At 44.7% G+C, this 12508-nt stretch overlaps 1 protein-coding gene across 1 annotated transcript; it reads right to left on the bottom strand.

The window, feature by feature from the left end:
* Nucleotides 1–6672: 6672 nt before the first annotated feature.
* Nucleotides 6673–10490, bottom strand: NKX6-2 (NK6 homeobox 2). The gene is made up of 3 exons (XM_048859011.2): nt 9613–10490; nt 8716–8888; nt 6673–7536 (listed from the first exon to the last, which is right to left on the bottom strand). Exons 1-3 carry the CDS (start codon nt 10025–10027, stop codon nt 7288–7290), a joined length of 837 nt encoding a protein of 278 aa, XP_048714968.1. The 5' UTR covers nt 10028–10490; the 3' UTR covers nt 6673–7287.
* Between the last annotated feature and the right edge of the window lie 2018 nt (nt 10491–12508).

Raw genomic sequence — 12508 nt, 5'->3', positions numbered from 1 at the left:
TGACTGTGTTTGTCCCTTTAATTTTGGGTGTGGGGATTATGCAGAAATATGAAGTTGTCCTCTTAATTTTCTGCTAATTGACTATATTCCTTTTTTGTCTGAAAACCAAGGCAGATAATAAGATGCATTTTTGTGTATAAACTGAAACACAATACAAACTGAGAAGAAGAAATTTAACATTGATTGCACTTTAAAATGTGGGATTCTTTTATTATAATATTGTTAATCTGACTATAACAGTGTATTTATGGCTACTCCTAATATACCACCACCACCAGGACCTTTAAACCACTAGCCCCTGATTGTTTTATAGATACTGGTCTACATGCTCTTTCCTGAGCTCTCTTGTGATAAAAAATAACACTGCCTCTTAAAAGAAGGGGGAAAAAACTAAAGACTTCTTTATAACTTTATATAGTTAAAATAATAAACTGTGGGACCATAAAGAAGTCTAAGCATCTAAAGAAGAAACAGCTGCACAGATGACCTATTAGGGTAACTTGTTGAGTCAAGAAATTCTCAACAAAGTTAATTCAACAACATTCATTATATGCTATTCCAGTTTTTAAAAAATTGGAGGCATGATCTCTCAAATGTGTGGGTCCCAAATAGTAAGTTTTAAGAAAGATCCCTACTAGGAATTCCTCTTCTTGAATAATATCTTGAAAGCCTAATAGGTAAATATAAAATATTTTACCACAAACTAAGGTTTTCTATCAAATTACACATTCACGGAATTGTATGTTCTCCCCTTCATGGCATTAACGCTGCTAAAGTCACAGTGTTCATTAAATACTAACTTCGGTATGTAACCTTTTTTTTTTATATGCAATATTGATTGTATAATGATCGTCGTGTTTTAATCTGAATATGGATTTCTACAATGGAGAATTTTGGTCTACTGGGACTATTAATTTAATATTATAGAATACAGAGTGTTCCGATCAGGCCAATATAGCATTGTTCCCAACAATCCCATTATAATTAGAAGAAATAACAACAGATTGTTTTGGATGGAGAGGTTAAATACCTCTTGCTTTTGCTCAGTTTGATGGGTTAAAAGCTACCTTGATCTATAGAAAGATACTAATAACTGAATATATGTTTCTGGGCACCTTGAAGCTCAATTAATTAAAAATAAAGTCTGTAGAGGAACAATTGTAAGAATTCAGGCTAACCCTTCAACTATAAGAGGTTTTATAATCCTGTCACTTTCCCTTAGCAATCAGTTAATGTGCTTAGATTTGTCCCTGTAGTTTCAGCTGTAATGAACTAGGCACTACTATCCTTCACATTCAAGTGTATTCAAGACACACTGGGGCCGAAGTGAGGATTTTTCTGAACTTGATTTGTAAATGTAGACAAATAGAGCCTGGTCCTTCAAACCCTTACTGCCTTCAGTGGGACTGGGACCTTTCGCCTGAGTAAGAATTTACAGGACCGCCCCGAGAATAATTAGCTGCCCTGACAGAAAGACTCGGATGCGTTAAAACTCAGAGTGAAATAAATCGGCCTCCTCCCAAGCCCCGAAGTGACACCACCTGAATCTCTGTGTGAACATCCTGAGGCGTAGGGCAGCTCCAACCAATCAGCAGAAAGCTGATAATTAGGGCTGATAGGTGGATAAACAGCTTCTACACTGAGGACAGAAGAGATCAATGTGTCCCAGTAAAGTGAAATAGCTTTTTGGAAATCTTAGCTTTTCTGTCTTTCCTTTGGAAAGGTGTTGCCATCTGAGAAGTAAGTGCAAAGGTGAAATCCCATCGGGCTCTCTGAAGAGGGATTGGCTCTTTCCTTCAGGTATTTATCAAATTTGGAAGCACATCAAAGTATAAAACCAGAGGAAGGAAACAAGGACTGAAAGATCATAGTAAACAGAGTAAATATGAAAATACAAGAGCAAACAGTACACCTTGGGTACTTGCCTTCTTCATTAACCGCCCTAAATCTCTTCCCTAGTCAGGCCACATTTACAGGGGACAGGATAATGTATTAATGAACCTTTAACCTTTGTACAACCTTGTCAATTAAAGACAATATGGGGAATAATGCTAACCTGTCAAAAGAGGGCTGCTGTGCTATACCTAAATTATATGTCTAATTGACTGTTTTGCTTGAAGAGGTAAACTATCCCCAGATAAATGGCTCCTAATATACAGCTGATCTAGCTGCAGTAGGCTTGCTAGGAAAGGGTTGAGAAGGAAGGGCTTCGGGCTTAGTTCAGACATCTTTCAGTGAGAGAGAAAATGTATTTTTTAGGTTAACTATCGTTCTTTCTGACATTTGAATCAATTCACTCTTCTCTTTTGGGAACCTCTGGGTTAGGGTCTTGAGAAAATACTTATAAGTATTAAACGCATGGTTTGAGGCCTCCGTTGTAATACCATTTTAGGTGGGTTATTAGCCATAGGAAGGGCACTAGCCGCTCCTCTACCAGCCGGTCCCAGACGTGGTCTGCCTGGCGTTGGCCACAGAGCGCTTGCCCCTCCGCTGGGGACGCTGCCCGGCCCTCCTTAGCGCTCAGAGAACGGCCCGCAGGGGTGCTTCCCAGAGGGCAGGACACCTACCCGCTCCTCTAAAGCCGCGGATACGCTGGGACCTCTGCAGCGAGTGCTGAGTTAAGATCCTGTTCTCTGCCTGGTTTGTGTGGAAGCAGACAAAAGCTGCACGCGGGCTTCCCCCGGGCCCCGTGGCTGAAACGTGTGGCACCGTATCCCCACCCTGCCCGGCCAGCTGGGGAGCTTGCTCTGTGCGCGGGGAGCTAGCGGGACGCCGGCGGCCTCCGAGGAATGGGAGCGGCCAGAGCCGGCCTCAGCCCCGATCCCCGCGGCGACGGCTTGCGCCGAAGAGAAGGGGCCACGCTCATGGGACGCTCCACGGGACAGCGAGCCTCGCCCGGGCCCGAGCCGCCCCGCGGCCCTTACTCGGGCCGGCTTCCCACGGGCTCCGGGGGCAATTCTGCCGGAGTGAGGCCGGCAGGCTCGGGGCCCCTGCGTGGCGCCCCTGGGGCGGGGGTATAACACGTGCTGGGGGGCCGGGCTGGCTCCGGGCTTCGCTGCTCGCGTTGCAAACACAAAACCCCCTTGAGCCACGTGTCGCCTCCGCGCCATCCATCTGCTCCGCTGTCCGAAAGAAACTGGAGCCTGCTGGGGGCCGGCGGGGGGCTGACAGGCCAGGAGACCGGGCTGGGACCGGGCCAAAGAAGGCCGCGCCGGCTGTCGGCTGGTTTCTTGCCGAAGGGGGAGGCGGCCCTGGGGGTGCAGGCGAAGGGCAGGCCGGTTTCCCCGCCCCGGGAGAGGGGCGCAGGGAGGTGAATCTGCCCCGGCCGGAGATCAGCGCAAGGCGGCGGCTTTCCCACTTCTCCCCCCAGGTCAGCGGCTAAGGCCGGAGCCCGGCCGGGCGCTGCTTCGGAGCTGTCAGTGGGGCTCCGGGAGCGCGTGTTCAGCCGGTCCGGCCCCCAAACCCGCTGCCTGCCCAAGCTAGGCGGGGAGGCCGCCCGGACCCAGCCCTGCGCGGCTCCCGGAGCGGGCCCGATCCTGCTCGAGGGGCTCCCTGCAGCCCGGAGACGCCCCTGCCCAGCGGAGCCTGTTGCCTTTGGGGGGCAGAGACTCCAGCGCTGGCGTCTGGGCTGCGCTCGGGAGGCTGCACCTCCCGGGAGGCTCCTGGCGTCCTTCCCGCGGAGCGGGGCGCTCAAAGACTCGGCTCGCAGGAGGGTGGGAACCGGCTTGTTTTAACTGCGGGCCCCAATTCATGCTGCTGCCTGGCTGGGTGTGAGATGTAAAGAGAGTCACAAAGGGCCCGATCCCACAGGCTTCGCTCACTCAAGCGCCCAGTGGACCGCGGGATGGGGCCCAAACGCCAGTTCTGAACCAAGGCGCTGTGAGGTCTCACAAAAGGCAGCTATTATGTTGCTTTAAATGGTCCAGCTTTAATGCTGGAGACCCCGTTTTGTTGAAGCTAAAGCGGTTGCCAGACACTGCTCCCATCCAAGTGGCTTTCTTTAAAGTGCTCAGGGACTGAATCTTCGCAAGGAAAACTTAAGGACTCCCAGCGTTTGGAAACGGGTTTCCTTTCTTTTCTTTTTTTCTGGCTGCCTGGCAAGTAAAGAAGGGCCCTGCTTGGCTTTTCTGTGTAGCCCATTGCATTTGCTCAGATTGCAAAACAGCAGCTGAGAAGCAGAAAGAATGTCTCATTCATTTAAAAAAACCTAACAATGAAACTGGCCTAGACTCTTAAGGCCCTTGAATACTCCCAGAGCCCAGCTACAAAAAAAAAACAAAAACCCCGCTGATCGTGTCCTCCGCACGAAGCACTCACTGTACCGCGGTGGGAGCATCTCTCTCCCGCCCGCAAGTTTGATACGTCTTGTCCTTTCCTCCTTAACCACTTCTGAATTGTCCAAACCAAAATTTAAATATTTTGTAAAAATGATCGGTGTCCTCTAAATAGAAATCACCGATTCGCTGGAAAGACAGAGCTGCTAGCTTTCACTACCCACGGTTTCCTATAAAGGTAGCATCAAAAAGAAATAAAATAAATCCTATTTCTACCGTTCTACTGGCAAGATCAAAAAGTTGGCCCTGTAGGCTTCTGCCTCTGGGATGGTGTCAAGATAACAATGGGCGTTAAGCTAACTAACTAGTACCTACGTGAATCTAACAGATGCCTACCACTTACTGTTGAAAAAACGACGTCTTACACTGCAATTCTCTCCCTAGAAGTTTAGCCGTTAACTACGTAGTTTGGTAGCTGCTTGTAGGATGTTTTCGATTTGATATAAACGAAAGAGAGATACTACACTCTCTCTCCCTCCTTCGGAGTACAGACACATTGGAAAGATGTTGCTTCTTTCTTTTGGTACGTGCCAGGGACACATTTTAAGTTTTGCGACTTTTGTTGCGCTCCCCCTTTAGAGGCTGGGAAATGTGGTGTTTGGTGCATTGACCGAATGCAAACGGCCGAGCTTTTCTGAACAGGTGTGTGAAGATGAATCTAGTGGACATAACTCTTCCTCCCGCTCATCCCATCCTGGGAATCTGGGCTCCTCTTTCTTTCAGGGACCAGTGTGATTTTCCCTTCCGTGCACAGAACCAGTGGCAGCCTTCGCCCCCCCCCCCCCCCCTCCACACACACACACACACCTCCGCTGGCTCGGCTAAGGGAACTCACATTCACTTACTCTATTTTAGTGGAATATTTTTCATGGACTGGGAGAACGGCCACAATAAACCGCAAGTCACAGTTCTTGGCAAAACAAACCTGAGCAAACCCTTTCCCGCCCAGGCCTGCTTTTCCCGCACTGTGCTCCGCACGTTCAGCAGCAGCAAGTTTGGAAAAAAAGAAAAGGCACAAAAAGCGGTGAACAAATGGAAATCGGTGATTTACAAAACATAATCATAGAGTTGGAGAAAGTGGTGTCTTTGTCTCTGTCTCTTCGCTCCACCCCCCCCCACCCCCACCGCCCCCCAGATGCGCAGACCTTTTAGTTCTTACAAAATAAGCTCTAAAAGCCAGTTAGCAAAGTCTGGCTCAGATCACAAGTTCAGATCCTCTAACCTCTTTGCTTCGGGTGTAAATTGACAAAGCATTTAAAATATTAGTACCAGATCAGAGCCAGCCAGTTTTGCAGAGGAAGCAACAATTGGTAGGTGGCTGAGACTGTTCTTTGGGCTTCTCAGCTTCTCATGTAGGGCAGCTGCTTTTGAAAGTCTAACCTCCAGCCCAGGCAAGGAGCTTGAATCTGAGAGAGGGGTTATTTCTGCAAACCGCTCTGCTCCCAGCAATGATCGTAACCAATGACTTTGGGGCCCTAAGCCCACAAGCGGCGGGTCTGAAAGGCTGGTGGCGGGACTAAGGCCCGACCCTGCATTCCTTGGTGCTGGCTTCCGGGGGGGACAGGGCCAGGGGTTAGTTCCCTCGCGTTTTCCATCTGGTGCATTTGGATTTAATGAAACGAAACGCAAAAAACAAGCCAATAACTCAGCCAACGATTAAAAGGGAAGGTGAACGGCTGCTATTTCTCATACACGGTGAAAGCACTGGCCAGGGTAAGCGCTCGGGGCAAACTCTTCCCACCCCAGCCTCCAAACTGGCAGTGTCTGAGCTGTGCAGCCGGAATCCACCCCTTGCTTTCCACTCGAGCTCCTGTACCTTGCCCTTGTCACCGGCGGGGTCCGCTCTGGTTTCCAGTATAGCGGCTCACTATGCGAGGAGACGCTCCGGACCGGACAGGGGCAGAGGAGCCGACTAGTCTCTCGCTTTGGAGCTCAGTCCGGACGCGAGGCCCCTGAAAACGTTCCCAGTCCCCACCCCTGTGACACAGCAGCGCGAAGTTACCCTGCAACAGTTGGGCGAGCTTCTAACTCCAACCACGTCTTCCCTCCCCCCACCCCCCCAAAACAGACCCTCGAAATATTACTGGGCCCGGCTGAGGTTTCAAAACAAACCCACAAGCCAGGCGCTAAAACAGCTTTGCTTCCAAAACAACAAATTACTTTTTCCCCACTGGGATTGACTTCAGCTAGCACCACGGAACACCGCCCTCCCCCTTTGCCGAGGCGGGACCCCCAACTATCCAAGGGGGTTTAAAATCCCTACTTATGGTGAACAACCTGTGGGTGAGGGGGTGAGATGGAAAAGGGAAAATGAAACAAAACATCGGGGGGAACGCGCTAAAGGAGAAGCTTGTTAAATAATTTATTGATTTATACAAAGTCTTTCCAACCGACGTGGAGGCAATAGTTTTAATCCAATTTAAAAGCAAGTGTCCAGCTTTGTCTGTCTTTTTGGTTGTTTTTCTGATGTAATAGAGCATAAAATCCGTAGAGAGGAAGAAACTAAAACTGCCAAAACGCTCAATGAGAGGGGAGGGGTGAAATAAAAGAGCCATTTTTACACTAGAAATATACATCACAAAAATCTGAAATTTCCTATATACAAAGTGGCTGAGCTGCAGTCGGTGATCCATACAAAACAGTAACAAAATCTGATTGTTAGAGCAGGAAATTGGCAAGAAAGTAGGGGGGAGAGCGGAGAAAGTTAAAAAAGAAATAAAGGAACGTTGGAAAGATTCCTCTGCAATTTACATCAATGAGAAGGAAGATAATTTCATAACTTATTCTGTAAAAAATATATACATTTCACATACATCTTAGGCTGTACAACACATCACTTTTAAACATCCAGTTACAATTCTTCTTTATAATGTTTTATACCCTGGTTATTTCAGCTTTTATAAAGCGCCTTAGGGAGCAGTCAGTCTTGTTGGCTAGGGTCTCTCGCCCTTTATCACAAAGTATCCGAGTTGTTACTGCAGGGGCTGATAAGGGCTAAATTTGTGGATTTGTGCTTTTTCAATAACCTCGTGATTTTTTCATCGTCTGAGTTGGGGTCCAGAGGTTTGTTATATTCATCATCGTCCTCATTATCTGAGCTCTCCTTCAGCTTCTCTGTCTCTGAATCGTGTTTTTTCTTAGCGGAGGCCATTTCTGCGGCGTGCCTCTTTCTCCATTTCGTCCTTCTGTTCTGGAACCACACCTGTTGGAGACCCGGTAGAAGAGGGGGGAAAAAACCCTTAGCTGTAACTCTCCTTCCAACACCCCAACCTCCTGCAGATTTGCAACCCTCCATACATACACACATAGAGCGCCCTTCAGAAAACTTGGTTTCACTTTCCCTCTGGAATATTGCTTGCCCTTGGTGGTTCCTGTTTAAACAGTAAAGTTGGGTGTGTATAGCCTTTAACATCACTGGTTCCGTCTCATAAGACAGCAGGATCGTTTATGTACTATTGAAAATTCAGTCACTTTATATGAAAGGGGATCATCACTTTTGACTCTCAAACAATAACATAAAGGCCAAACACCGTACATAAAAGTATTAAAAACTGGCTAGACTGCAACAGGATAACTGTAGAGAAATGTGTATGTTTGTGTAAAGTAATTGCACCTGCCACTCCATAACACAGCTCGTTCAAACTGAATCTTTATGGTTTATCAATGTCAGGCGAAGGAATATAGTGTCCTATTCCTGACTTCCCTTTTGTTACAATGAAGCCAAAATTAATTGTCGTTCAAATGGAATTTTGGTAGCATTGGAGAATAATGTTCTTTTGAAAAGCGAATGGCCAAGAACGTAATAGTTCGCAGTCAAATTATATATAACCCAGTATACAATAGTTCAACACTGCCAAAACATTTCCCAATATTATTGTGTTTAAACAAAATGTACGCACATCTAATATCCCACACGAAACTCTGGAATATTGAGAAATGTGAACCCATTTCACTTGAGTAGTTTGCAACTGATTTTCAAAACCAAGGACTCCGTATATTTAAGACCATGCAAACGAACTTTATAAACACAAAGGTAAAATCTATTATATATAAAAATATTCTTTTAATTATAAATAACCTAGAAGCGTTTTTTATATATTTTGCATCATTGTAAGGAATTAAACCAATTGTGAAAAGCTATGATTGTGTTGTCCAGAAAATAAAATATTACTCTTGCAATTAAAGTAAATCAGAACTTTAGGTTATATCTCCTGTCATAACTTTAATACTCCCACAGGGTCTGTTAATTCAATAAATTGTGAGCCGAAGAAGCAGGTATTCTTCAGTTACGTGCTAGTTTCATCTTTCAACATCTGTGAATCCATTAATAAAATAATCTTTACTCAGAGACTATTCTGGTGTGTAAAACGGGGCTTCTTACCTTAACTTGACTTTCTGTCATTCCTAACGAATAGGCCAGACGAGCTCTCTCAGGTCCTGCCAAGTATTTAGTTTGTTCAAACGTTTTCTCCAAAGCAAAAATCTGCTGTCCTGAGAAAGTTGGTCTTGAGTGTTTCTTCTTTCCGTCTTTGTCCAGAACCATTCCAGTCTGGGCTGCAAACAGGAGAAAATATCCCCGTCAGTTACTAGAGACTACATCTAATCTCAGTGCCAGAATCTGTTCTCCAATATAAAACTAGAAAAATCCCCTTGGTTTCAATTACGTTTTCGGATTTCAACCACTGTAACCGGGAGCAGGATTGTGCCCTGTAATATCTAGCAGAATCGTATCGTAAATGACACCAGGAAACTGCTGAAACGGCATGTAAATGATAATGAGACATGTGGTGATGAAGTTAGGCTACAGTTTTTAGTTTATTATTTTGAACAGTGGGGGGTTATGATACTGTTTCATGTATTGCAATTCTGAGTGCACATGCCCCTGTGTTTATAAGTCTATACTGCTCAGTATCACAGACAGGTTTACATCTTTATCCACCCATTATTGTCAATGGTATTTCCCACCTCCACCACCAGATTAGATAGTTATGATAGCTCCTTACGTATTTGCCTTTGTATCTAAGAAATCGAGAAAGATCCTGACTCTAAAAGCGACCTCTACAATCTCCTGGCGGAGCCAGACAGTAGAAAAGACTACCGGGTGAGGGGGCGGATTTCAAAATTACCTTTACCAAAGGGGCCTTAATAAAAAGTCTGATTTCACGACAGAAAAACAAATTCCAAAAACAAACTCTCCCCCCCACAAATTTATTGGATCCTTCAACGCCTCCCCCATCTCTCCCTGCTCCCTTCTAGGATCAGATGCACCCTCACTTACCAGGACAGGCGATTCTCGGATCTCTCCAGGGAGATCCCTGCATAACTCCCGGCCAGAAGATTGGAGGTCGCCCAGGCAGCTCTGCCAAGGGCTTTGGGTACCTGGACACAGCTGCGGGGTTAAAATACATCCCTGCTGAGGTAGCCAGTCCATTAATCCGGGGCAGCCCGGTGAGGAGATTGCTGGTGGTTCCAACAGGTCTCCCCAGGATGTCGCTTATTCCGTGCGGCGTCCCTAAGGGGATCTGTGTGTTCAGTCCGCCCAGGGCTGGTGCTTTGAAGCTGGAGGGATTCTGCAGGGTGTAGGGGAATAGCGACGTCTTCATTTCAGCCATGTTATGCAGAGCAGCCAGCGGTGTACTGCTCAGAACAAATGCACTCTGGCGATTAGTATCCATCTGCCCCACAGCTAACATTTGTGATCATCAATAAATCTATATATAGAGATATAAAAAAGCCAGCTGTTTTATTCTTAACCCACACGAGCAGCGCCAGCCACGGGCTCGTTAGTCTTAAAAAAAAATCAAAATACCACTGAGTAACAAAGTTTTGTGCTGAGTAGCAAGCGATCGCCTCGGCTCTGCCAGGACTTGCAGCTGCAGCAACGCACACTGTAAAGTTTCAGTCAGAAGGAAAACAAAAATGAGGCAGGAAAATATTGCAAAGGAGAGGGAGGCAAAAAGTCTCGGTCAAAACAGACCTCAGCTGGCAGTGTCCCTGGACGACTTTGATTGCTGAGCCCGGATTGAAAATCCACTAGGAAATCAGAGGATTCGGAAGCGTGAGTGGTTTTGATGATTTTTTTGTTTGTTTTTTGGTAGTTACAGGCAGAGTTCCTTCCCTGGGAAATTGACTCAGAGCTGAGACCAGAGCTGTACAAGATGCACAGATAACCGCACAGCCACCTGCAAGACGCGCTCTCTGATTGGAGGAACCCGCTTCAGAGGCAGCTCGGATTGGCCAATGGATTGGCACGCTGGTCCTCCACTTTGCATCAACGTCATTCGGCAGAAGAGCAACACTAAATGAAGATTTTATTATAAAGTCAAGGTACTTTAAATGGCTGTAAATTTACCCACTGATTTATCTTTCAAACGACTAAATAAATCCAATTGAATGGGAGTTTAGTTAGGCTAAAGCTTTAGAAGGGAATCAGAAAAAAATATGAGCACACATTTTATCAGATCGAAATAATGCAGATTTTGAGATCAAATCAGTAATGCATTAGTTTAACCCTGATCCGCAGAAAACCAGCTAACAGCAGCAAATTACAACTTCGTTCGTTTAACACATTTTTCTGTTGTATTTTTCTCTGTTCAAAATATTTAGTTAAGTCATGGAACCTAAATAGAAGAGTTAATAAAAAGTATCACATTATGTATCTGAGCATTAGATTTGCCTTTTCCCCTTGATGCTTCGACTAAACAATACTCCAGGCTGTTTACATTTGTCACACAGACTGTCCATTCTAACGGTTAGATACATTCTAGGGTAAGGAAGGATTGCTCACAAATGTGTAGTGGATTGTGCCCAGCGGTCTCTGTGGTATAAAATGTAGATGATGTGATCGCTACAGAACTAGTGCCCCTCACTTCCTAGAATGCGCTTCTCAGTTGTCAATCGTATCTGTACAAAGGCGTTTAAAGCAGAAGAACCAGACTTTTGACTAATCGAGCAAGGCTTGCTTCTGTTTGGGAATGAAATACGCTCTTGTAGTTCTTTGGTCGTTTACAGTTTGGGCCGATTGTAACTCACGGGCAACCATGCCGGTGCAATGTGGGCTTTTGGATGCTGTTTACCTGATAATTAGTTTTCAACGCACCACTCTCTATTTAACTGATCATTAGTTCTCTATACTCTCTAAACTGCTCAGTATATATTAGATTTGAATTTTGAAAGTATTTTCAAAGTATTCTAGTTTAGGATTAAGTTTGATAGCACATGTCTTACCATCATGTTTTAAGTAGAATTCTCCACTGAAATCAGTTGCTTAAAAACTGGTGGCTGCATGTGGTCTGCGATGTGCAAACTGAAAGAATGTCTCTTAAATAATAAACGTGCTTTATACGAGAACTCGCAATATTTTAAAGAGCATTTGCAGAAACATAAACCAGGTCAAAGATTGTTTTTTAATTGAAAACATTCTTAGTTGTTAAGAACATGGAAAAAAAGAATAGATATTGTTGGAAAACACATTTGGAGGGATTTTTTTAAAGGGGTGCTTTCTTAGTTTATTTTTGAATGACTTTTCATGTATGTTGTGGATACATTATTAGCACAGGAAAAATAGTGTGAACTACAGCTAACAGAGAAGTGAAACGCTTTTAAGTTTTTTAAAATTTCCAAATGAAGCAAATGACGATGCATATTAAATTTAAACATATACATTTAAATATAAATAATATTAAATGTATACTTGAATTTATTAAACGTATTAAACGCAGTAATTAAATGTATGATCAGGACATTTAATAGTTGAAGAGTAGTTGTTTGTCTTGAAATTACTACCTTGATTACATTAAAATACATTTCTTTAGAATTAAAAACTTCGACTAGACCAATGATCTTTATTTTAGCCACTCTGACATTGTGTTCTCACTATCTGTCCATCCTGTTATGCACACCATTGTATGTAATATTTGCAAGGAGCTGTAAAAAGCAAGGAAATTGTTAAGGCCTCTTTAGAGTGTCAGCAGCTTTGTATCCCGGGTCATCTGTTTTATAAATACTATAATTAGAATTTGTATTTAAAAAGAGACGGTGAATGTCATCTTCTTTCAGCTCTTTTAATGGGGTACAACTAAATGTTAGGTTCAGGCTTTGCTGTTTGGGGCTTAAAGGATTGTACAGAGGAAATGTATATTCATACAGCATCATGCACTGCAAATTCATATCTA

Source organism: Caretta caretta, chromosome 7, assembly GCF_965140235.1.
Source record: "Caretta caretta isolate rCarCar2 chromosome 7, rCarCar1.hap1, whole genome shotgun sequence".
Classification (NCBI taxonomy): Eukaryota; Metazoa; Chordata; order Testudines; family Cheloniidae; genus Caretta; species Caretta caretta.
This window is presented reverse-complemented; position numbering and strand designations above follow the sequence as displayed.